The sequence below is a fragment of the Cebidichthys violaceus genome, unplaced genomic scaffold, assembly GCF_023349555.1.
Source record: "Cebidichthys violaceus isolate CVI_PGR_0920_01 unplaced genomic scaffold, fCebVio1.0.p SCAF_7, whole genome shotgun sequence".
In the NCBI taxonomy this organism is placed as follows: Eukaryota; Metazoa; Chordata; class Actinopteri; order Perciformes; family Stichaeidae; genus Cebidichthys; species Cebidichthys violaceus.
Genome location: NW_027176927.1, coordinates 14,905,964 through 14,932,200, shown reverse-complemented (window position 1 = coordinate 14,932,200; position 26,237 = coordinate 14,905,964). Strand labels below are relative to the sequence as shown.

Sequence of the window (26,237 nt, the reverse complement as noted above, 5' to 3'; positions counted from 1 at the left end):
GAAACTGCCTTGATTACCTCAGTAAAACTCGTCGCATCATGGAAACTGAATCACTATTAATTACTGGTCGATTTTATTAATAATTTGGCCCAGACTGCTTCGAAACCATAAACATTATTATTCCAAAAAGTGCAATAAAGTGTTTTATTGTTGTGCGTAAAATGAGGTCTTAATATGATGTTTGTCTTGTGGGTTTTCATTATGGAACTTCATTTTGATCTGAATTATTCTGATTTAATCTTAGATATACAATGTTTTCATAATGTCTATCATTTTAAGACCACATCAGCAAAGTATGTTAAGCGTCTCTATGTGATCTAAACAGCGGGAAGTAAAGACGCAGGCTGGGAAATGGGAGGATTAAGGCTTGTATATGTTCAGGAGAGGAGTAGAGGAGTAGAGGAGTAGAGGAGTAGAGGACAGACAAGGCCTCGGTTATGATCATTGCAGTCTGCCAGCAGCCTCGGCGTAGGAAATGCCGGATGCGTCTGCTTGCGCCAGAGAAAGGACACAAAGGCTGAGCTTTATTGGTGATATTTAGCTTAGACAGCCAGGTTGTAACCTTAAGAAAAACAACCCAATTGCCCGTGATAAAAGGACCGTTATATAGCACCCAAATAACCTCGTCCCACTTTCCGTTTTAGATTGCTTTCAAAGTAGACCCACAAACCTGTAGACACAGCGAAGCGCATCTTGGAAGCTGTTTTGATATTTTAAACTCCAATAATGGTTTAAACACATTTCTGCTTGTTTTATTTAATTTCTAAAACTCTTGAAAATGTTTTATGCCAGTCACTAACAACAACCAGCAGTGTCTTCCCAAAGTAGGACGATTATTAATGGAAACCATTAAATGAATATATGTCTACAAATATATATATATAAACATATATATTTTGTTGAGAATAAATAATCTCATCAAGCACACTTCTTTTTGGTGATTTCACAAACTGAGGTTTTAAAGTCGCCCCCCCCCCCCCCCCCCCCACTCCCCCCCTCCTTTGTATCACAACTATGTTCGATTACACCAACATAAGATCTATTGACAAAAGTCATAACGTTTATTGCTTATAAAACAAAATATTTCCCAATAAAGGCGCGGGATTTCCTATTAAAATATGGTGGGGAAAATGGTGGCCATTTAGTTGAGCAGCAGGCTGATTTATTATTTATTGTTCTGTCCCACGGTCACGTGTTTGGGGCGCCCTATCCAGTCTTGGGCAAGGTCCAACTTACTGGACGCATTGAGCCCCTAGCTGGTGCATGAAAGCGGTACATTTTATGCAATGAATCTGCTTTTTCTAAACATTGCAAGACAATAACGCATTATATGCATTTTTTTTTTGCGTTTGCATTTTCGCAATGTCGATGTTGGGAACGAGTTATTACGTTGAATCGCCTCTTCTTTCCGAGCAGGAAGATATGGCACCGAGGTACTCGTCAGCTGCAGGGGTGGAGCAGGCAATGCTCACCGAATATGGTGGACATGAATCTTGTCCTTTGCAGGCGAAATCTTCTATTTTTGGTGGATCTTGGAGTCCTATCTCGGCCCACCCTCCAAACACCGCCACTCCGACCTATATACATCACCATTACACGAGTGGGGACAGCGATGGCATGTTTACGCGCTCCTGGGCGTTGGATCCGGTCTCTGCGTCGCTGTGTTTGACGGGATTACCATCGACAACCATGCATTATGAGATAAAACCCGAACCTCTGATTGGGAGTGCTGAATGTACAACTTTGGAGACGCACACACCTCTTTTGTCTGACATTGAAAATGGAGCGTCCCTTGCTGAGATTCCCTGCGAAACCACATCCACGCCTAAAGCCACTGAAGAGAAACCGTCAGCCGAGGACAAGACGGAGGTAGATGCAAGTAAGAACATGTTTTTCATTTTATTCCAGCCACTTTGTGGACTTATTTGCATTAATGCAAATTACATGAATGGCTTGAGGATGTGTGTCACAGGCTTGGTTTAGTGTCAAAATGTGTAGTTTATGCTCAAAGAAATTCAACAGTCTAACGGCATCGTGACATGCATGATTTTCGGCATAAAGAAGATATATGCATATTTCTAAAGGTGATTAACACACTTCACGATATATTTATACAAATATTTTTAAAGGACATTTCAAAGGTGAGGATTTTTGGCTATCTCCATTCCTCAAATTGATCAGTGCGTAGTGTAGATAAAACAAAAATAAATCCTATATAGGTATCTACTATTGGCAGGAGATGCATGTCCTTCTCACACTGGAAAACCATTAGACCAGTGCTGTTTTTGACTCCTATTCTCAGGGCATTAACTCTCTTCTCTCATGGTTTTGACCCCCCCCTGTTTCCAGATAACCCATCGTCCAACTGGCTTCACGCAAAGCCCACCAGAAAAAAGCGTTGTCCATATACAAAGCATCAAATCCTCGAGCTGGAAAAGGAGTTTCTGTTTAACATGTATCTCCCCCGAGATCGTAGATACGAAGTCGCGAGAGTCCTGAGTTTGACCGAGAGACAGGTGAAAATCTGGTTTCAGAACCGCAGGATGAAGATGAAGAAAGAAAACAAAGACCATCGGAGACACAGTTAACTGGTTTTGGACTGATGGGGGATACGAGGGGGGAGGAGGGGCGGGAGAGAGAGAAAGAGAGCGAGAGAGAGCGAGAGAGAGAGAGAGAGAGAGCGAGAGAGAGAGAGAGAGATCTGTCTTTAATATTCCTGACCTGTTACACATGTTGTAAAGTTTGTGTCGTTAAAAACAATGCTGGATGTTTTTTTCCGTATATGGTATCCAGTGTTTCATGTTTGTGAGAGGACAAAGTGTCTCGTCAGAGTTTAGATGTTTTTGGCGCACAGAAATAGTTAACTAATAGGCCATTTGTTATTTGCATGAAATGACCCTTGACTACCTGAATGTCTTTCAGCTACCTATTTGCATTGTTTAAGTTATTATTTTGCAATGTAGTTGTTTTTTAACCATTAGGTTTTGATCCATTTGTGCCCTTCAAATACCTCGTCGTTCCTGTTTCACCCAAAAATAAACAGTAGTTTGTATAGTTCATGAGAAAATTATGACTTATTCATTTGTAATTATTTTTTTAGAATATTAAAACACATCGCGGATTTCTGAGACATTTTAGCAACATATACACCATAGATTAATAAAATGACTTCATTAACAATGCACAGCTCTGTTCGCTTTAAACATTTACAATCTTCTCAACAATTATAATCTTCCCTTTTGTCACTGAAAATTAATTGAACTACACAACCTGTTTTTATTTCAAGATATAAAAGATTGAAATAGTACACTTTTTCTACCATTGAATTTAATGGCGCCAACAACCCTAATAGACCACAGGAAAATAATCCGGAGGCCTGTCCAGATATTTCCCCTCTGAAAGGTTTTTTTCAACCTCACTGGGATGAAGTGACGATTTAATAACAATATTCATATACCTCAATATCAGTATTATGGAAATGCGATTAGTCTACATTTGATTGTAACATGGCCAAAAAGTTTTGATTTAGAAAGAGCTATTTAGAGAGAACTGTATCGCTGAACAAACGTAACCACACACAGCGATGCAACCATTTCAAATAGAAAGTCACAAGAGTTAGGTCAAATTAAAACAACAACGAAACACAGTTCAGTATTTATAGATTATTTTGCACTTTAAAATGGTCTTTATCGTATGTGCAATACTTTCCCTACATTTCCGGCCTCTGGACGCCCTACAAACTAGACTAGATGGCCTCCTGCAATAAACCACGATCACAGCCTCAACTGTTTACAAGGTGCGAAAATGGCAAAGCATGTAGGAGCTCCGTGACAGCAGTAAAGCAGCATTTCTAATGAGGCTCGGGCAAACAGTCAAATATGTGATATTGTTGTGAGATAGGCCTGAAGCGCCGGGGTAAAACACACACACACACACACACACACACACACACACACACACACACACACACACACACACACACACACACAGATATATGTCCAGCCGCTGTTGTTATGTCAGGACTGCAGATGGGTCTGTCTTAAAACGTCTAATTACTTTACAACCGTCTACTAACAATTTGTCTGTCTCGTTGCAGAAACATCCATTTGTTGTTTTGTTGCAGCAGCAAAGCTCTCAGAACAACAGACACTCACAAACACAACAACACGTTTCACACACTGAGATGTGTTTCAAATAAATTACACAATATACATCACTTTATTTGGTGAACAACTGTAAAATGGCACAGTTAAAAGAAAGAAAAAGGACAATCAACAGTGTTCTGATGTCGGTGTCAGAGCTCAGTGCTGCTGTGCTCTGACCGCCAGCAGGTGGAGGCAGCAGCTCGTCTGAAGAACAACTCTCAAAACTGGATGATGCGTTCATGGTACACCAAGAAACCACTCCCAATTTATTACAGACCTGCACCAAGGTGTGTTGCTTTCGTAACCCTGCAGTTTCTTTTTATGGTCATATATGGCATGAATTGATCTTTGAAAATCCTTATTTATAAGGGGTTCCTTTATTTTTTTTATTTTATTAAAATAGTTTATCTTTAGTATTATCTGGGGATGAAATGTTCCAATAAATACTCACACATCAGAGATTCAATTGATATTTAATTTTAAAAAGGCAAATATATAATTTTATGCCTATGGAATCAATAAATAATAATTTGGTGTGAGCGCAAGCTAATAATTCATGTGCATAATATAATCACTTCCCTTTTGTCCAGGAGTCGGAGTGGACCTGGATCCCAGCGATGAACTTGAGGTCCTAAAAGTGAGAGATAGCCTACCCTAAACCTCCTCTCTCTTCCTGGTTTCCCTCTGCACCCCCAAACCTCACCCTTTCCCCCCTCCCTCACCCCCAAAGGTCACCCACATGCAGCTCATTAAGTCTCTTATTCCTTTTTGGGAACACTGTAAAGATAAGCATGATACAATAGTGACATTACAGATATGTACCATGCGTATAACCCTTAGAAACCTTCGGTAAATTCTCTTCAGTCACTATTAGATGGCATTCCTGTCTGATCCCCCATGACTGTTTGGATGGATATCACCCATGCAAACGAGCGATGCTGCAGGAAAACAGAAAGTTGCTTGGCTGCTGTTTGCGGTGACCTCTCATGACCCCTATACATCAAACCTCATGACACCGCTGGTGACAGAGGAGGCCACAAGTGAACTCTGGAGGAGAAGTTCAGGGGAGTAAAGTCATGAGCACATGTGAGTCTGTTTCACTTAACCTCACGACCAATAGTCTGTTGTTCTGGATGTAAGTGTTACTTTTGTGTTGAGTGTGTGTGTGTGTGTGTGTGTGTGTGTGTGTGTGTGTGTGTGTGTGTGTGTGTGTGTGTGTGTGTGCCATTAGATAGGCCTTAACATGTGTGCAAATAATTTCTTGAAAATGACTGACCTCTGTATCTAGCCATGCTGAGAACACTTCAGATCAATGCAGTTATCAAGTGAAACAGACATTTTAATTCTGGAGTTTGCTTTCTAAAGAGCTGGTTTATCAGCTATACTTCATACAATTAATTTCCCTGCATTGTTATTATTTTTGTCAACCTCACATGAAATTGAAAGTATGCTATTTCTTCCTTAAAACGTGTTCTTATCCAGTTTTGCCTTCACAGGGCAACTGCGCAAGGAGATTTGAATCAAAGGCTGGTCTTAAAATGGTGTGTTATATATCTTTTATTCCTTTTTTATAATCCCACATTTTTTGATAATTTTGTCTTCTTTTGATTTCCTGGGAGGCAAACAAAGGGCCCAGAATGACCATATCTGCGTTTTATCACGACATTTTCTGCACATGTCGAAGTGCAAAACAGTTTGATTTGCGGCCCTTCCACGCGCCTCAAGTATCTGTCAAATCTTCTCATGAATCCATGGGGCTCAATAAATAAAAATGTAATATGGAAATCCTTTCGTGAACACTGCTTTGTTTCCAGGACACACACACACACACACACACACACACACACACACACACACACACACACACACACACACACACACACACAGAAGGACCATGAAGCTTACTGCTGTATTTTTGTTGTTGCAATTCACACTTTTTAAGACGATTGGAATCATTTCACCAAAAATACAAAAGTAAAAAAAGACAAAACCTCGCTTATGTAGGTTGTGTAATAAATGTATAATAAGCAATTACATTTGAATACATTTTATATTTCACACACTGAAAAACAAAACAGATGCACGTTTGGTAATTATGCAACTATATATGTTTAGTCTGGGTATACATTAGCATCCCGCTCCCAATAATTGGAAATAATTCTACAACACAGTATAAGCTGTACATTGTAATTGAAATATTTTTTCTTAAAAAACAAAGAACAGTGGTCGCAGGATTGGCATGCTTGCTTCCCAGATGTCTCCCGTTGTCTCAGAACAGACGGGACACGCACCGCTCCTCCTCACAGCTCCAGACACTGTTTTCTGACTCCATCCGCTCAAAACAAGCAGCAGAGTGTGGTGTTGTGTTTGCACAGCTCCGAACAAAAACAGCAGACTTAAATCAAAATAGGTGCGATACAAAATGTTCAATGTTTTCAAGTCTGAGAACACAGGCTCTGTTGAATATTGTAGAGGTTGATTTATCTTTCAGAGGGCTCTTTGTTCTGTTTCTAAACCTGTGTCGGTTTAAATATGGCCAGTTTTATACAGTCTATACAAAACATAAATTAGATGCAAATCAAATAAAAATAAATAGTCAATTAATGTGGTTATCTTAAATATTATATTTAGGTGCATATAGTTTGCCGCAATACATTCTTAACAATGAGCAACACACACATTGAATTCGGATTAATTTAAAGGTGATTTAATTAATTTCTAAGTCAGTCATTTGTCTGTTATCTTTTGTTTTATAGCCTAATTTCTTCGGCAATATAAGGATATTAGTAGTTCACAAAATCTTTACTATCCTTACATGTAAAAATAAGTCAAAATACATAGTTATATGAAGCATAAATCAAACATTTCAAGCAAATGTGGTCAAACTGAATTATTCTTGAAACCGAACAGGCCAAAGAAAGACGTGTTCACATCTGACACGGAGAAAGGTATGAGACTGAATGGGATATCTGCTGAATGCCAACACCCACTCACCTCAGCAAACAATCGATCCCATGTAAAAGCTTCTCCGTTCGTTTCTCTACCACTGACCAAGTCCTTTCCCCCTCCTGTTTTTTTTCTGTGCCAGTATAGTCCTTTCTGAAAACGAAAAGCGACAGAGTTTCGTCTTTAGATGGATTTCTGATTTATTACCGAGCGAGTGGGCAAAGAGCTTTTTGTGCGTAATGGCCGTGCGTCTCATCCGTGCTTCTCAAGAAATCCCCACATTTCTAAATTGAAAACTTCTCCTACAGCCTACCTAGAGAGTGGCTGTCCTCTTCCTGGCCATATATGATCTAAGGGAGTGTTAGATGGTTTAAATGTGTTCTTAGGGCAAGGAGCTGTCAGACCTTTTGGCGAGAAAGATTGATCACACACAGGCTAGCAGGGCTCTTTGTTTAGAGCCTGAGCAATAAACAGCCATCACATCCCCACCTTTCCTCTGCCTCACACTACAGTGGCAAATCATTTCTACTTTCCGCTATGTTATAACCAATGATGCTGAGGGGTAAGGATGATGGCTTAGGTCAATATCATCCCTATAGGTGAAATAAAATAAATGAAATGGGATGTGGGACAGGGAGCTGTAAACTGTAAAATGTTGACACATGCCTGTTAAATAACCCAACTGCCCCCTTACATTGACACAATTTTTTTTGAGGATTTTTCCTAAAAAGACTTTGATGAGAAAGTGTAACATAATGCTTTGGGAGTCTTGGATAGAGATCAAATCACCCCAACAGCTGACGAACTCGAAATCACATTGAAATCTATTAAAAGGTAATCGTTCTCTCTCTCTGTGTCTCTCAGCCGCTCTCTCCTGTGGTGTGCGTTGGGGGAGGGGTCGACATGCATGTCTGGTGCAGCTTTTCTTCTCCAAGGAAAACCTTCTAAACAAGTCTCAAGATTAACGCCTTGGCGCTGATAACGACTGTGGGCGTCGCCGCATTATGAGACACAAATGTGACTGCTGAAATGATTTGTGCAGTGCCACGCTACAAATAAATGTACAAGCACATACTCAGAGGCACACACGTGCGCGTACCACGACTCATACGCGCGCTTTCGTACGACAGACTGCGTGTACGCGCAAAGAAGGCGCAGGGGGGTGGGGGTGTGTGGAACAAACTGACCCCGAAAAATGTGTAAATAAAGCAACCCCTACCCCCGGAATGAGGCGTTACCCCTCCGACTTTCTCGATCAATCACAGGGGACAGTGGCTTCTTTTGATAAAAAACCCAAATTGTCATTGGGCAGATGCAATCATGTGACAAGCAGCAGGGTCTAATTCCAACCATGTCCTCATGAAAGCAATAGTTTATGGCGCTGAGGTCTCCATACGACATATCGAGTTTAGTAGTTTATGACAATAAACTGCTTATTGAACTGAATTAATCTTAAAATCAGCGAGTTTTCAAGACAAGCAGGAGGAGATGAATTACGAATTTGGGAGAGAAAGTGGTTTTATCAACAGCCAGCCGTCGCTCGCAGAGTGCCTGACATCTCTCGCCAACCCTGTCGGTGATGCATTTCAAAGTTCATCAATCAAGAGCTCGGCGCTTTCACAGTCGACACTGATTCCTCCTCCTTTTGAGCAGACCATCCCCGGCCTGAGCCCGGGCATCCACCCACGCCACAGCCGCTCAAAGCATCCGCTGCAAGCTGCATCCTTGCCCCCGGAGTACCCGTGGATGAAGGAGAAGAAAAGCATCAAGAGAAATCAGACTACTGCTGCTGCTTCTGCGACCACGGCTGATTCCTCGCCACTCTACTTCTCCCCCCAAGGCAAGACATGATGATTAATAACCTCCATGTTAAAAGGCTCCTCGTTGTCTGAGGATTCCCCTCAGCAAGGAGCTGCATTCCGGGCCTTGTGCAACGTGGGCGTCCCTTTAAGCCAATATAGGATTTTGATTTAAGCATGTTTAATCTCATCAAGTAACGCACTGACTTGTGATGCAGTGTAAGAGTGTTAATGTTTGACAGTAATGGAGAGTGATAGATTATTTTTACACGGGCCAGCAGCTGGCATGTTCATTAATCTTCACCCTCCGTCCTGTCCTGTCCACGCAGACCCATCATATTCTGCCTGGGGCCCATAAATCTTTCCAGTCCCGGTGCTTGCTTGCCACAAGTTTCACCCCATGGAGCTTGTTTTTCTCCCCACACACGCACACACACACACACACACACACACACACACACGCATCCACACACCTACACATGCACACAACTGCATGTGTTTAATGTGTCTGATTAAAAATATAATCTTTGGTTTATTTTTTCAGGTTCACCAGAGGTGCCAGAGGTTCTTGTTGGAGGTGGAGGGGCATCCCGGAGGTTGAGGACCGCGTACACCAACACCCAACTTCTGGAGCTGGAGAAGGAGTTTCATTTTAACAAATACCTGTGCAGACCGAGGCGAGTGGAAATAGCTTCTCTGCTGGATTTAACTGAGAAGCAGGTGAAAGTGTGGTTTCAGAACAGGAGGATGAAGCACAAGAGGCAGACCCACTGCAAGGAGAACCGGGACAGTGAGGGAAAATACACGTGTCTGGACGACGGGCCGGAGGACGAGTTTGAGCAGGCGGCGGACAGCAGCGCAGCTGGGACGCTCCTGGAGAGGGAGAGCTATTTCCACCAAAATACCTTAACTTCACAACAGTGTCAGAACGGCCACAATGAGGAGAACCAAAGCCCGGCGGTTACGCCTTTGAACAGCAATGAGAAAAATCTGAAACATTTTCCTATCCCGGCACCCACTGTTCCTATCTGCGTGTCAACAATAGGCCCGGACAATGATCATTCCCCGGGCCTGGACGTTTCTTTGCAGGATTTCCACGTTTTCTCATCCTCCTCCTCTTTCTCACCAAGTTTGTCCGATTCGGCACAAAGTCCCCTGTCTTTATCATCCGAAACGTTTGACCTTTTCTCAGAAACACTCACAACAATCGACCTGCAAAACTTGAGCTACTGAAATATTTTAACATGTTTTATTTGAATTCAGACACTTGTGTGCAGTTTTTGTACTCAGTTTTAGCAATAATAGATCTCATAAATAAGGTAAGTTAAAGCAAAAGCAACACAGCTATTTAGCCAATTTATTCCATTACGCTGCGAGAAGAGAGTTTATTTTTATATGGATTCGACTATAACTGAGCAGAATATTTTTCTTGAAATAAAACTTTGCATTGATTGGAAACAGCACCGCTATTGTCTTATTTCACTGTGAGAAAGTTTGGAGAACTCATTGATTTTAAGCCTTTAAAATAAAACATAAATATATAAAAATATCGGCCAAAGGAGAAATGAATTATGTTCATGCATAATTCATAATGCTGAATGTAGTTTCTCACAGTATTCAAATAAGGATACTATAAACTGTTTAATTTAAAAGCCACAGGATATTTTCTGAATTATCGTCTACGTTAATATGTTCTTGGGAAGAAACTGCTGATTTTATAATCTCAAAATTCCCCAAACAAATAGCCAAATAGATGCAGTTAGCACAGAGCACTATGGGATACAAATACAATGCAAGTAAAATAAATTGTTTATTTTTATAGATTTAGTTGAAATCCTTTTTTTTTTTTCAACGTGACCATGCTTCTGGTATACAAACCTCAGTGATTGATCTGATCAGAAAAAAGCAGATTCATTGCCCCCTCATGTTGAAACCCAGAAAAAGAACATTTGCAGTGAGAGTTGCCTGCTAGGAGTCCCAGGCCAAAAGCTGTGACTTTTCCTGGCTCTCTAATTAAATTTTATTGCCTATAAAACTCACAGCACTGATGGTGCTTGTTTATAGCCCACAGTATAATACAATACTTTTGAAATTTAGAATCGCGTTTTATACACCATTATGTTTTTCAAAAACTTTTTACGATTTCAAATTATTTACGGTTAATTCAATAATTCAATAATACTTTTTTTCCCCCCTCCTCAATTGGTTACAATGTTAATTGATATTGTTCTGTACTTGTAACACAGTAGCAAAAACAGACAGGTAAATAGCAAAATTCATTTATAGTATTTTTGTTTTAATGAAGGTTAATATTGACCAAATTGATTCCGTCCATGTTTACAGCTAAAGGAATCCCTCACACCGACCAGTTGAGCCTCGGCTCGATGAAGCGCAGAGAAGCCACAATGTCACAGCCGTGGTCGCTGTTTTTTATTAGGATGCTGATATTAAATCTTTAGGGGAAATGGTCGATGAAAAGCCAGAGATTGTTCCAGGAATCACAAGATTAACAATCACGCTGATCAATTACTCTGACCACAGTCTGCAGGCAACGTGATTCATTTATAGGCTCCGTATCTCATTGTGCGGTTATACTTAGAGCCTCGCAGCAATGATAAAAAAAAAAGGTGAGGCGAGGTGGTGAACTAATATTCCTACTGAGATATGGTACTAAATGATGGCTAATTGTGAACCTTTTGAAAATAGGTCGGACAACTCTAAAAGGCGCAGGAGGCAGAGAGAAAGTCCGATTTGGTGCTGCTGAGCTCATTTTAAATAGTATGTTCACACTGTGTCAACATGTCAGTGTCTACAGAGTCTACAGGCTAGATTAACCACAAATACATGCTCAATGTTTTAAAAACGGGCAGTCCACTTATTCCTTAGCACACTATACTAGTCTCTTATAATGAGCACGAAATAAAACATGGGATACATCATGCTTTTTTCCACATTCACTGATTTCACAATTACAACTCATTGCATAGTTAATCATCACATTCATGAATTTAATTATCTCATTTCTTTATCATGTATGGTTACATGAAAGAGTTTGGTGACTTTGAGCAGCTTGGTCACCCCATAAATCATAAACATGTAATGAGTGAAAGGAAAGGAACCAATCACAAGGAGGAGATGAAGCTTTAGGGGAAATAGGATACACCACTGTGCCAGCAGATCCCTCCCTCCACACACACACACACACACACACACACACACACACAAACACACACACACACACACACACACACACACACACACACACACACACACACAGGTCGAAGGTCAAGCTGGCTCTCCTTTCCTCTCCAAGCTGGAAGGAACTACTGCCAGGTCAGAAGGGGGTCAGGTTTTGAATGACCTCAGAGGATTTGTGGCTCATAAAGAATGTACTGGTTACTCAGATAGCTCCTAACAGGAAGTCAGAGTGTGTTTGCAAAAACAATAATATTCATGCAGAATATGATCTCAGCTGTGGAATGCAATCATACATCACATGACAATCACAGTAAGACTTAAAGGACTGGTGCTCCTTTTCTCAGGATGATTCTGAATTAACTTGCATAACAATTTCACGCTCAATCAAAGATATGAAGAAAAAGTGTGTAGAAAAATGCATCACTGTTTTTCTGTATGAACTATCTTTGGATTTAAATCATCAAAACAACTTTTTCTCTCTGACAAAGAGAGACTGCAGATAAACAAATACAAATGGACATTGTGTGGGTGTTAAGTCTTTTCCAAAGCTGGACTGAAGCTGGAGTAAATAAAGTGTATCATGGGGAAGAGTCTGTGTGTCTGGCAGCACTGACAAACTCCGTCCACCACCTGCAGCTAAAGTAAAAGCTAAAGCTTTTCATACAGCCCCTCCAGAGCTGCACTGACATTTCTGTCTCATTTCTCCACAACAACAGGCTATACAGTTCAAAGGCTCAGTCTTTAAACCTGGATGGGGTGATTCTTTCTGTCAAAAGATGACTAGTGAATGACTGACATCTTTATAAACAATATGACGACCGGCTGCTTTTACTGAACACACAGGAGGCACAGGTTTCACTTTATATAATTAGTGAGCTGTTATTTTATTTTACTTGCTGGTGCATTGATTGCATCAGACAGGATGGGAAGATTATATTTGCCATTGATTGTACAGAAACTGATTACAAACTGACTCTGAGATGCCAATGATGCAAATATTTAAAATGTGCTGTCATAAACCAGTGCAGCAGAAGTTGCACAGGCTCCTTCAAACATCTATGTTGCTCAACGGCGGGAAAAACTGCAGAACAGTTTTATATAATTGCCATAGCCTATTAATGATCGCTGTTTAGATTTACAATGTTGACATATTCATAAACCCAAAGAGCTTGCATCATTGTAAAAAAGACACTCACAATGTGTCCAGTGAGTCAGTCACAGTCTTAAGTGCCAGAGAAACATTATCTGGAATCAATCAAAAATATGATCATGCGCTATCCGCTGACTTTATTAGTCTGTAAAAACTCGTCGCTCCAATAAAGCATCAACTCCCGTCATCAGTAGTAGACAAAAACTATATATATATATATATATATATATATATATATATATATACACACACACACACACACACACACACACACACACACACACACACACACACACAAATCTGATGAAGTAACACACGCCAGTTTGGATGTTGAATAAGGCATGTTTCAGTGTTTATTTCTGCAGCGGAACTGTGTGGTCAGTTATAAATAATTAGCAGATTAACTTCCGTGTCCGTGAACTCATTGCTACTTCCGTATCATGTGAAGTTCCCCTCGCCGGACGGTCCACTGCTGCCACGAACAAACTCTCATAACAATGCGAGCGATTCCCGAGGAGTTCACGACGCTGATTTCAGGTAAAACCTTCATAAAATAATGTTTGTTTGCCCACGCGGGGTGTTTTCCTTATTCAGTGAGGGCTCGTGCCACAAAAACCAGCTTTTAAGAGACCCTTTCGTAAAAAAAGAGGAAGCGCAGACTCAGTATGACAACGTTTTTAGTCAGATGTAGACTACTTTCGTCCAGTTGCATCTTGTCAACACACCACATAACTGCTGCTATTTCATTCATACTGATGAGTTTCAAAAAATGCACGCCAAAGCTGCAAACTCAAGTGTTGTGCTTTTGAAAGGGAATATGATCTCCAGCAGTAGGGGGCAATTTGGCTGCAAAAAATAAAACGTCACAATCAGTATGTGGTGACCGATTGTATGAATGTTTTACCTGGTGTTTTTTTTTTTTTGCATCTAGACCTAGAATATTTTCTCTGTGATGGATTAAAAGGGGAAAATCTGAGCAAGAAGGCAAAAGAGAAGAAAGATGCCTTCATCAAGCGGATTAAAGAGGTCAAGTTGGGGTAGGTTGTCTGTTTGCATATACATCAGATATTGGTTAAAGAACCTAATGCAAAACATGATAATTGTTAACACCCATTTACTGTTTCCCCAACAGTTTCCCACACGATTTCAAGGACAAAAGTGAGTGTTAGTTTTAAACTTTACTTAATATACCAGTGGTTCCCAACCTGGGAGGCGGGACCGACACATGAGGTCACAGTATGAAAAAGAGTCTGAAAAGGGGAAATCACTCTTCACATAAAATGCTCACACCTCATAAAATTGCACAACAGGTGGGGACTCACTGTGTTACAATATAACATGTACCATAACTACACTTAACTGCACTTTTTGTGTACTCTAGGTGGAGATGACTCCGATGATGAGGAAGAAGTTGACAGCAACAACGATGGAGGGTCGCTGCAGTCAGAGCGTGCCGACAAGGATGAAGAGGCTTTTGACGGTAAGCCACAAGCACTTACCAGACGTCCAAAAGTTGACTTGCTAACAAGCTTTGGATTAAATGATTGGAAGTTGCATCTCAGCATGAAAATATACACGTTTGGGTCTGCTCCTTTGGAGAAAGTGACTTTGAGTGGCACAATGAGGGAGGCATTCCAACTGTAACTTGGCAACATACTTGGGAAGCAATTTGAGGGGCACAACAGCTACTCCCACCCCCTCTTTCACCCCAGTGCTTTGACAGCTAGAGCATGCTTTATTGCTCTCAGCCACAATCTGGGGACTGAACATTACTGCCATGGTTGTAGTTTGAGAAAAAACATGCCTTGATGTACAGTAGCTTTAACCTTGTATGCTCTGTCATGGAAATATACAACATTTTGTATTTACTTGTATAAATAGTGTATCAGGGAAATCCTCGTGAAGTGGCTATTAGGAGTCTGGGGTTTATGGTCTGCAAGCAGCTGCCAGTTTTATGGCTGCTCTTTCACACAAAGCAACTTTGACACAGCAGTTGAACATTTGCATTGAAGTTGCACGCTGCAAGGGGAATCTCCTCCAGTGAGAAGCAAAATATTGCTTAGTGGAGCTTCCATGGCTTTTACTACTTATTTAAACATCAATCAAACGTATACGTGATAAACTAAATGCATGACGTTAGTCAGAAACCCATTTGTTCATGTATAACATTTTTAAAACTAATGTAATTTTCACTTTTACATATTGAAAACACTTCTCTTCACCAGGTGCCCAACAGTCCCCACCTGTGGCGGCTCAGGACCTGACATCTGTCTTTAAAGCGGGATACCTTGAGAAGCGCAGAAAGGGTGGGTGCTTTGATGATTAGATACCTATAATGGAGACGATGTCGACACTCAAATCTATTTTCACTTTCAAGGTCCTCTTCAGGGATGTGAACAAAAAGCAGGCTATTAACTGTGTAAAGACAAACATGTGAGCTCCACCTGCAACCAGGATATCACATGATCTAACTTTTCACATTTTTTGTAATATACAGCTTTGATTGCCCCCTAAATAAACCAGACAATGAACTATCTCTTCTATGTTGAGATTATTGTTGGTTTTCCTTCCCCAGATCACAGTTTTTTTGGCACCGAGTGGCAGAAGAGATGGTGTGCTCTAAGTCATCATACCTTCTACTATTATGGCAGTGAAAAAGGTACTTTTTGAAGTGGATGGATATTTGGCATTATGCTTTTGAAAGTGACATTGCAGTTGTTGTATCTGAACCATTAATGATGATGTTTTAATTTCCTGTAACCAGATAAGCAGCAGAAGGGGGAGTTCAGTATCGATGGGTACACTGTCAAAATGAACAGCACCTTACGGAAAGACTCAAAGAAAGACTGTTGCTTTGAAATAACGGCTCCAGACAAGCGAGTCTATCAGGTGCGCTCGTCTCTTGGTGATGATTTGAGTCACTGCTGTTCTAAGTGTGCTTCCTAATTGAAAAACAAATGTGGACTTGAGATGTGCCATGTTTAAAACTTGGCAAGGCATGTGTGTACATGAACTTCATTAACTCGTTATTCTTAAAAAGCTATTCATTCATTTGACACTGCTGCCTTTGCGATGGCTCAACCTGACACGCATATTTAAAGTTTAAATGAGTGTTTCTAACATTCAGGCTCTTCCATTCGGAACATTTTACTATGCATAAATGCAATATTATTTGTTTATGTTAATTAATATATGTAGAACTGCATATTGCACTGACTGCAGTTTTCATTTCTCTTCTCCTTCATCATAGTTCTGTGCGTCATCGCCGAAAGAGGCGGAGGAATGGGTGAAACAGATAGACTTTGTTTTGAGAGGTTTGAACTGTTTCAATCATAAGAAAAACAATTTTTTATGCTCTATAATTTTTAGAAAGGGCAACATTTGTTTCTTAATGAATTAAAAAACTGAAAATCTAAAAAGTTTTCTAACTATTACCTTTGTTTGTGTGTGTGTGTGTGTGTGTGTGTGTGTGTGTGTGGGGGGGGGGGGGTATAAGTCAAGAGTTTTTGTGTGTATAAGTCAAATGTATTATTTCCTGTTTGTAGATATGACGGGAATCATTCCAGAAGATGAAGAGGAGGAACAGGAAGTGTACGACGATGTTGGACCCGTAGAAGATATAGCGGAGTCTGAGCTGATTGATGACGACATCTATGAAGAGCTCCCAGGTCCGACCACGCGTCGTATCACTGTGACGATTTCTGTTGTCCTTCAGAACGTGAACAAATTGCATGCATCTCTTTCATATTGTTTAAAAAATATTTTATGCTATTGCATATTTCTCTGCCCACTACTTAGGCAGGTAATCGTAACCCTGATTTCATAGCACACACTCATCCATCAATATCTTGTCTTGATTCTCCAGAGGATGACATGGCCGCTCCAGTAAAACCTCCTCCAAAGTTGGAGCCAGCCAGTAAACCTGCTCCTGCTTCAGGTACAAAGCACAGCCATTTGTGTTTGTTCTGCACAGATATGTGTGGTATGTTTAGTTTATGGATTAGAGTGTAGTAACTTTCACTACATATACAGAAGACACAATGGAACTGTGATCAACAAGTTAACATTCTGTCACTTATAATTCAACCTTCTAAGCTGCAGTTAGAAAGAAGTGACATTTAAAGAGGAAGTTTCTGTGAACATGAAAGTTAACACAAAGCTGGAAATAACTGTTGGCCTAGTTGGCCAACTTCCTTTTGCAATAAGTGACGTATTAAAGTTGTGTAAGTGCAAAAATAGTATGCCATCTGTCTCTATCTACTTTATCTATTTAAACTTTTCCACAACATTAACACACACCGAGGGTTGCCTGGGAACAGGAAATGGTTCCACTTTAGATCAATAACTTAGCTGAGAGCTGGAAACATTAACTACCAAGAACCTAGCTGTGTCCTGATTCCTACTACTTACTAATTGTGTACAGCCTACTATAATGTTATATTTCTGGTTTGCAGTATTTCTATTTTCTGCAGTTAGTAAAACAAAAAAAATATTTACTATTTCATACTAACAGAAAATTATGGAATACATATGATGTGCAAAGGCAAACAACCAATCCTTGAAATAATTGTTTTGTCTGACCAACAGTCCCAACTCCAATGAGATTCAGTTTAATTGAAGAAAAGCATAACATCCTCACAATGGAAAGGCAAATACGTTTTTGCTTAAAAAATGTCTTGATGAATCGTTTGCAAATTAATTTTCTGTCAATCAAATAATCAACTAATCGTCTTTTTTACAATGTCACTGCAAATGAATCCAGACAAGGACAAAGCTATATATTTTTTGTATATGTTTTCTGAGGTGTTCCTGGAGTGTTCGAGCCTATTTATTGACGGCTGGGACATGGTCTTGAGCTATGGCGTATGGCACATACGCAGTGTAACTGGAGCTGAGATGTTGGAGGTTTACACTTAAATGGATGGCGGCAGATACACAGTATACCGTTTTGAAATATGAAGCATTTGTTTATTGTCTTTTATGTAAACATTTTTTTAATTATTGCAGAATGGTAAGCCTCACCCATAAAATAGACTCCCTGCGAACTCCTTGATGAAATCATCCTCATGTTCTGTAATCGTGCGCCAGCTAGTGAGCCTTCCAGCAAGTGCAGACCTGATTTGACTGCATGCACGTGTTTTACCTCAATGAAGTGACTCATTATGAAGCCTTGACATCTCCACTTTTAACCCTCCTTGGAGATGTTTAGTCTCCATCCAAAGTTTTTGAAGCGTACATTTTGTCCCTTTTGCCAGTGTGAACATACTCAAAACCTAGTAGGTAGTATGAACTTGGCATACAGCTTCTGTCTGCCTCCAGTTCTATTTTAGGCTCTCCACTGCCTCCTGTTGGTTTTGCTGCACACAAACAATTATTGCTGCATCTGACATGTGCACTTATTGGTGTCACTGTCAGTAGAAAATATAGCACCTAATCTGTTATTCCCCTTTTCCATGCAGTTGATAAAAGCACAGACTACCCCAACTTCTACCAGGGCTTATGGGACTGTGTGGGGGGCCACCCAGATGAGTTGTCCTTCAAGCGTGGAGATTCCATCTACATACTGAGCAAGGTATGATCAGGGGTAAAACATTGATTTGTCCCTTTAATTAGTGTTTTCTTGATGCCTAGTGAAACCAGGATGAGCTCAAACCCAACAGCGATGCAAAAGTTATGAGATGGGGTTTGTAGTCGGAGTGGTTCTACTGGCCTCAGACCACCTTAAGTGAGTTTTTTTTTTAGGCCCTCAGAGGAACCGACTGTTCATATTCTTTACTGGCAGCACCTGGCCCACCGCCTGGAGGTGGACGGCTGATGGTAAAGAGGCAGACTGCGTTAGGTTCTCTCCCTGGCACAGTGATGGGGATTAGTTGTGTCACAACGGAAACTGTTTTAGTGCTGCTGGCGGAGGCTGAGCTTAGCTGGCACACAGCGCCATTCCATCACTTCCATCTGCACCGTTTCAGCATGTTGCGGCTGCTGCCATGCCAGGCGGTGAGCAGCCGTCAGCCCACACAACTCTCAGACGTCTCTCTCACCTCGCCAAATAGGAATGTGTGTTCTCAGGAAACCCAGGCTCAGTCCGCCACTCTATTTCAGAGCAGGTGAGGACGTGTAGTGGACGCACAATTTCCGAGGTTTGTCGGCTAGCTGTGGGTGCCAGGTATTCAGAACTGAGTTTTTTTTCCTTTATTATGTAACTAAACAGGAGTCCTTTTGTGCTTCACTAGTTTATATGAAACTGGAATTTGATTTTGATGTGATACATTTAACGAGCTTGTTTTTGAACATTTCACTGCAAATAAGTCAAGGAATTTTATACTTTACAGATGCATGTAGACCCTGTAGACCATGTAGAAAAAAAAGGTGTGAAATGTGCACCATCTAGACTGGCTATATTTCCTGTCTGGTTTGTTTTCTACGAAGCATGAAGTCAACTGAGACAACTGTTGTCAGCTGGCCAGATCCTTTGCCAAATTCAAGTCTGCCATCTAGTGGTATGTAAAAGCCATGAAGATTTAAAAATCGTGACTGAGCTCCAATAATAATTTTTATGTAAAAACCTGAATTATAATTTTGACTAATAATTTAATATATTTTTCAGTCAGGAGCATATGCTGTAAGAACAATATATTTTCATTATTGATTACTCTGTTTTTTCTGATTTATCAATGAAATACTTTGTCTATAAAATAGTGGAAAACCACCAACATTTGCCAGAGTGTGAGCTGACATCTTTAGATTTTTTTGACTGACCAACTGTACAAAATCTAGATAAACAGGCATCAAATGTTCCCAATCAAGAAGTGCAGATGTTCCGCTTTTTTGTTTGAAAAATGAGTAGAGCAAATATAATGGATCATCAAAATTGTTACTATTTTGTTGACCAGCGAATTTATTAATTCAGCACTAATTGCAGGAAACAAATGCACAAAGCAGACAGACACCATCAATACTCATCGGCCAAATGCCGTTTATGACTCCTTCTTCGTGTGTGGAAAAGGACCAAGAGTTAAGTTGCCCTTTCACTCAGACTGGGAGTGCCATTAGCTGAAACCTTGGTGTTGGGGGTTGTGGCCTGCTGCGAGGGCAATGACCATAAAACCTGTCTGGACTGCAGCAGCCAGCTGCAGCTAAAGGACAGTCGACTCCCCCCCAGTCGCTCCCCCATTCTAGTTTCCCCCTCTTCCCTGTGTCCCTCCCCCTTCCAGAGGCCAGAAATAGCTGTAGTGTTACAGCTGCGAGACCCCCCAGTCAGGACCTGGGTGTTGACTATAGTGCCTGACTGGGAGTGAGGGAGAGTGTGTTGTCCGAATATGCTGCACCACCCCCTCGTCCCTCCCAAGTCACAGCACATAAAACAAATCAAGAGATGTAACATCTCACTTAACTGAAGTGGCGAGATGGTTTGATAAAAAGTAAACACTGTCCAAACATGTTACTGCCGTTGTTATCGTCTTTTCACCTCATCGCTTGTTGTACAGTTTGTGCTTATAAACTGATGCATCAGCTGTGGAGCATTTCATTTGGCAAAAGCAATTACATTATGGGACAGTCCAGTTTTGTGTTAATGTGTGCTTTATCACAGTGTGTGGTATCATTAGTCTTCCACAGCTCTGTCTATATGTGCCGTACTCACTCAAGCACAACTTATTTGCGAGGCAGAACTACACAATGAGGTGTTGCGTTTTTTCAAAGGCTAGCTGCAGGAAGTCATAACGTGCACTCACACCCTTAGTCTCTTACACACACCTTATGTCAATCTGCTATATTATCCCTCAGGGGCTTGTGAAATGTCATTTTAATCATGAGACACATTAATTATTTTTTTCAGTTTTTTTTTTTTTTTCTTGTGATGTTTGATTTGCTGTTAATAATTAAGATCTACTAAATTACTTTTTACTGTATTCATGTCCTGTGTATAAATATTTGACATGGACAGTGAGTCAAGCACCTTTTTATCTGACATGATGAATGGGCCATCTCCAGACAACAGTCAGTGCTAACCATAACTATTGTGATGTTTTGTGTCTAATACTACCATAAGATCACTTACATCCATTACTCTCTCCTGGGAATAACTGGACACAGATGTGGTCCCTCCTCGTCCCCGGGTTTTGGCATAGATTTGAAACACTGTGCTGGTTCCTCTTCCTTCAACCTTGTTAGTACATGAATCCCCAGTGTTGATTCATGGGAAGACTTTGATGTGAGGTCAGGCTCTTGGCCAAAGGGAGAGGGAGAGAGAGAGAGAAAGGGGTATTCTCCTCTTGTGTCAGATCTCCCCTCAGTGTTCCCCTCGCATCTCAGCATGCTGACAGCTATTTGGAGCTATTACTTGTCATGCTTTGACAGATTTATGTGTGATGTGTTCTATGCACACTGAGGTTTTTGTGTGGAGGATGTGTGTGCAGTCTCAAAAGCGATGGCGGGTAGAGAGGCAGGACAGGGAATGGGAGATGTGAAGTTGATGGGATGAAGGTGTTGTTTTGGAGGTGAGAGTGAAAAAGAAAACAAAGGAGATTTTGTGAATAGTTAACTGGACATGCTGTTAAGAAAAGTGCTGGTGAGATGACAGGGAACGAAAGCAGGGACAGATAGGGAATGACATGCAACAAAGGTCCCTAACCCGGACACACACCGAGGACGTTGTGGGTCACGGTTGGCATCCTACACCTATGCAGCCAGGGTGCCATATCCTTGCTATACATCCTTCATCTGGTAGACATACTGCCAGTCTCAATGACTCCAAAGTAACATAGCTCTGTGGTGTGATGATTGATGGTGATATTTACTTTATCACCCCCCCCTCTAAGTCGACTTAGAATTTCTTCAGTTGAGGACAGCCATGATTTAAAAATGATGTGGAGACGTGGACTCACTCTTATCATCTTCTCAACGTCTCCATTCGGTCCTGTTTCAGGAGTACCAGAGCTTTGGCTGGTGGGTCGGAGAGAAGAAAGGAACTGTAGGAATCGTCCCCAAAGACTTCCTGATGGAGCTTTATGCGCTATAAATACTCCTCATGTAAGTTGCTCAGACCTCATGACTGCAGTGAACAAGGCTCTTACACTTGTTTTAGGATCAAAATGTATATCTGAAGTTAATCCATTTCATTGAACAGGTACATTGTGTAATTTCCAGGATCACTCCCTCCCACATCAACTGTAGAAGACTGATGATTGGATGAAAAGATTTTTGTAAAACAGAATTACATATTTACGAGTATTTTTCGACAATATCTGCTTTGTATCTTGTTTGTTTATTTTCTGTCCAAGATACAGTTTTTCCACACTATTTCACAGACTGCTTTTGGCAAATTTGATATTTGTAAATGGTTAAAAAATTAAAGATTTAAACATATCTGTTGTTTCAGAGCATTTTTTTTAATCATTATTTAACCTGCGACTTAAGCCACAAGGTGGCAATAGAGTCTCTTTAAAGGTCATCGATTACTACCTCTGTAGCAGAGATGCTCAAGGCAGAAATGCCATACACACGTTTTTTTCTTTTGTTGCCTCAGGACACAGGTTGTGAAATTATTTTTGCAGACTGAATTAACATTAACAATTGACAAGAGACAGGAAGAATGTTAACAGCAGAAATGAATGAAAAAAAACAATGTGATGGAGATTTGTCGAAGTATTTTCTTGGGAAATAAACCATTAACATGCGTAGACATGAGGGAAAAAGTGCATTTATCAATAATTTTTAACCCAACGGAATCGCATTATTTTCTCTTTGTAATTCTCTGCAGTTAACATCAGGCTACTGTCAATATCAAATCCTGCATGCACACCAAACATATGTACACAACTCCCTGGATAAATGAAAAAATGTTTATTTCTTTTTAAAAATTTGTTTATTTATCTGGTCAGCACTTTTATTCCAAGCTTCAAAGGGACAGTTTTTTTTTTTTTATGACACCTGAGAGACCTTGCTGGGCGGAGGATCACAGCCAGCAGATGGTTGGCTGTGCTGCTTGTACACTAATAAGACAGCCACCCACACAAATAGCAGGGATGCTTATCACCCTCTGAGGGGCTGTTTGACAGCAGGCGAGGTGGCGTTAGCCAGGCAAATCCCTCTGAGGTTACATACATACTGTACATATCTTTTTACAGCCTCCTCACTGAAATACCAAAGTTTTACAACAATTTCATCTATCGGGGTAATCCGCTCCTTTTTGGTTTGCTTTGGACAAAATGGGCCTTTTCAAGGTTTTCTCAAGGTTGCGAGAAAATGGGAAGGAAAATGTGTTCATTAACCAATAACTCACTGTATCTTTCTCTCTCTCTTCCCACTATTTTTCCTTGCTCCTGTCTCTCTGTTTTGTTCCTGTTGAGTGATGAGCTAGTCCTCTGTCCGCTGGGTGACATTCAAAGCCAACATAAATCCTGCTCTTTACGGTACAGTGCAGCGATAAAGCCTCTCTGCTAATTGGAGATGTAATGAATTACCATAATTAGTTATTGAATATACTACATTGAATATAGAGAAGAAATGCCTCATTTTAGGGGAGGAAAGTGATGTAGTGAAACAACGGGATATTCAGAGAGTGGCGATCAGACAAAAATAATTACTGACAATGGCTGAGTGTGTGTTATTCCATCATTTAGGCAGATCATTAATGCTTAAAACATGTTTTGGTGCTGATTTAATACATAAACACAAATATTTCTTTACTGCTGACGTGGCTTGGTATTTCCTCCAAAGAGTCCTCCTTTTAATGTTAGGCTATGGGTTAGGTTGCCAAAGGCAAGTAAGGCTAAATATTGCCTCTCATTTTATGTGCCAATAAAGGATTTCCTTAATGGATGTCAACTACACCCCCATCCCCCTCCGTTAGATTTGGACAGCAATATCTGCAAAATATACAGGTTCTTTTATTGCAATTTAACATCAAGATATAATGTTTCATAGATAAATGCCACTGTGTCATTAATCTAGTGTGCACTAAATTACACTAATGATACCGGAATATCTCTAATTAATACAAGCAACCATAAAGATACACTTTTACTGGTCAAATATATATAGATTGAGCTGCTGAGTAATAATAAATAAAATTAGATTTGCTGAGAAAGATGATGGAAATATGACACAAAATTTCCAGACAGGACAGAATACATTCATAGTCAATTCAGACCTCATGTATATCATTCTTACACAGCCAACTATAATTTATACTTCAAATAAGCAATATTCCTATACCTCTGTTAATGCATGCCTTCTGGGTAAACAACTCAGGACATTATTGGTACACTACACTAATATCCCCCTGCTAACACTGATAGATGCTCATCCTTGTTGAGTATTATCATGTACCATCACCATTTCATACCATCACCTCTGGGGTTGGTGAGAAGGCTAAAGACTTGATCTATACCACTTTAGAGAGGTAATCTTGATCAAGCTGTCAGCGGTTTCTGCTGCTCTTTAACTGGGTCATTCAGCTGTAGATCACACCACAGCTCCATGTAGAGTTTCTGTCAGGAATAACACTGCCTTATTTATGTGGTATTCACTGGCATTTTTCAGGAAATGTATTACCTCTCCAACTTGCCCTCTGTCAGCATTCCATTAAAGCCTCCCCCCCTGGTCTAAATCTTAAAATCTGATATAGACACTTTTTTAAATGCAAGTCACTCTTAATTGAGGTCAGTTTCTGTTCGCATAACTCATTGCAGCTGATAAATTAAGGTTTCCTCAGCTGGCTTATGACATTGTGAGAAGAAGACATGATGTATTTAAAGTGAAAGCTAACGAACATCATGACAGGCTGCTCTGAAAATTCATATTTCTGGAATTTGAGGCTAAGATTTTCATGCCTTTCAATGATTTTTCAATATATAATGTGTAATATTATGAGCTGAAAACCAGGGTTAGTGGCAGGCCAGTAAATATGGGTCTAGACAGGTCATTTATTACAACCGCCACACCCACCTCTCTCACACATGTTAGCAGTGTCTGCTCTTCCTTCTTGTTAATTGCCCTCTGCAAGCTGCAGACAGTGATGTCTCAGGAGCTGGATGGGAAACACATGGGGCTCCAAGTCCAGTTTCTGGCCTTGACAACAACACCATCCCCCAAGAGGATGATAAGTTGAACACCATCATGTCACAGCCGATACTTTAATTTGTTGAAACTGTTGTTGTTGCCTCTCTCACTTACTGTATGCCTCACTGCTACAAACAGGTCTCATGTCCCAGAGTGCGGGGTCGGCAGTCCAGGCTGTCACGGGCTGGGTAGATCTATGTGCTGACATGTCATTCAGGATAAATCAGACTTATCAAAGTGACAGGTGTTTGTCCACCTGCTATAAACATATCCCACGCCCTCGCTCCTGCTCTCCTCGCGGATTATTTACAAGGCTTCAGCCTCCGTACTCTGGCCCTGTTTACTCTCTAGCTGTGGCTCTAATATCAGGCCAGCGCTTTGCCACTGATTTACTCTACTAGTTAGTGAGGTGAGTAATGACCCTGGTTGGTCTGGGAGGATAGTTTGTAATCAGAGGAGGTCAGAGATGCTCTAACTGTAATTACAGCCCTTTCCACATTGTACCTCTTGCACCTCTCTGCAGCTGACTGTCTGCCAACCCAGTGCAAACTGATCCCTACATGGTTGTACCTCACATTCTATTTGAGGTCCTTGAGCCAGAGCTAATTTAGGGCCCAGGCCAAGGTACGCCAGGAGCGGCTTGTCAGTATAGAGTCACCATGCTGATGGGCTGGACAGAATAACATCATCATCAGGGTTACTATTGACGACACCAATGCTCAGTATTATATCAGTTGTTTCTTTTAACAACCAGAGGAGTTTACATGCTCCAATTACACAGAACATTCACATGCTGAGTTTTAAAGCCTCCAAATTCTTAAATCGGACTGTTTTAGGCCAAAAACTCAAATCAACGGCATTTCATATTACTCCGCATGTGGGACAGGCTTTGAAAAAGCATACAGACAGTTGTGTAGGGGGAGAGAACATTTTCAGAAT

At 40.7% G+C, this 26,237-nt stretch overlaps 3 protein-coding genes across 4 annotated transcripts; all 3 read left to right on the top strand.

Moving 5' to 3' along the window:
* The first annotated feature begins 1,316 nt into the window (after window positions 1–1,316).
* Window positions 1,317–2,995, top strand: hoxa9b (homeobox A9b). The gene is made up of 2 exons (XM_068735807.1): window positions 1,317–1,879; window positions 2,350–2,995. Exons 1-2 carry the CDS (start codon window positions 1,363–1,365, stop codon window positions 2,586–2,588), a joined length of 756 nt encoding a protein of 251 aa, XP_068591908.1. The 5' UTR covers window positions 1,317–1,362; the 3' UTR covers window positions 2,589–2,995.
* A 5,490-nt stretch (window positions 2,996–8,485) lies between these two features.
* On the top strand, window positions 8,486–10,268 carry hoxa2b (homeobox A2b). Its single transcript, XM_068735602.1, has 2 exons — window positions 8,486–8,931; window positions 9,435–10,268. The coding sequence occupies exons 1-2, from the start codon at window positions 8,580–8,582 to the stop codon at window positions 10,121–10,123; spliced, it is 1,041 nt and encodes a 346-aa protein (XP_068591703.1). The 5' UTR covers window positions 8,486–8,579; the 3' UTR covers window positions 10,124–10,268.
* Window positions 10,269–13,660: 3,392 nt separating this feature from the next.
* Window positions 13,661–22,601, top strand: skap2 (src kinase associated phosphoprotein 2). Of its 2 annotated transcripts, none has more exons than XM_068735605.1 (13): window positions 13,661–13,775; window positions 14,170–14,275; window positions 14,371–14,396; window positions 14,620–14,718; window positions 15,464–15,544; window positions 15,814–15,897; window positions 16,003–16,127; window positions 16,489–16,552; window positions 16,784–16,906; window positions 17,104–17,175; window positions 18,698–18,810; window positions 22,162–22,265; window positions 22,383–22,601. In XM_068735605.1, exons 1-12 carry the CDS (start codon window positions 13,736–13,738, stop codon window positions 22,252–22,254), a joined length of 1,026 nt encoding a protein of 341 aa, XP_068591706.1. In that variant the 5' UTR covers window positions 13,661–13,735; the 3' UTR covers window positions 22,255–22,265; window positions 22,383–22,601. The 2 variants fall into 2 exon arrangements, with proteins under 2 accessions (XP_068591706.1, XP_068591705.1); XM_068735604.1 differs by having other exon boundaries at window positions 22,363–22,601.
* Window positions 22,602–26,237: the final 3,636 nt, after the last annotated feature.

What these genes read in the sequence shown, in the direction of transcription:
- hoxa9b (XM_068735807.1), top strand. Translation starts at nt 1,363, where the DNA reads ATGTCGATGTTGGGAACGAGTTATTACGTTGAATCGCCTCTTCTTTCC. An exon ending in CAAGACGGAGGTAGATGCAA is followed by an intron (nt 1,880 to 2,349) that starts GTAAGAACATGT and finishes CCCTGTTTCCAG; the next exon opens with ATAACCCATCGTCCAACTGG.
- hoxa2b (XM_068735602.1), top strand. Translation starts at nt 8,580, where the DNA reads ATGAATTACGAATTTGGGAGAGAAAGTGGTTTTATCAACAGCCAGCCG. An exon ending in ACTCTACTTCTCCCCCCAAG is followed by an intron (nt 8,932 to 9,434) that starts GCAAGACATGAT and finishes TTATTTTTTCAG; the next exon opens with GTTCACCAGAGGTGCCAGAG.
- skap2 (XM_068735605.1), top strand. Translation starts at nt 13,736, where the DNA reads ATGCGAGCGATTCCCGAGGAGTTCACGACGCTGATTTCAG. An exon ending in CTATTATGGCAGTGAAAAAG is followed by an intron (nt 15,898 to 16,002) that starts GTACTTTTTGAA and finishes TCCTGTAACCAG; the next exon opens with ATAAGCAGCAGAAGGGGGAG. An exon ending in CAGACAAGCGAGTCTATCAG is followed by an intron (nt 16,128 to 16,488) that starts GTGCGCTCGTCT and finishes CCTTCATCATAG; the next exon opens with TTCTGTGCGTCATCGCCGAA.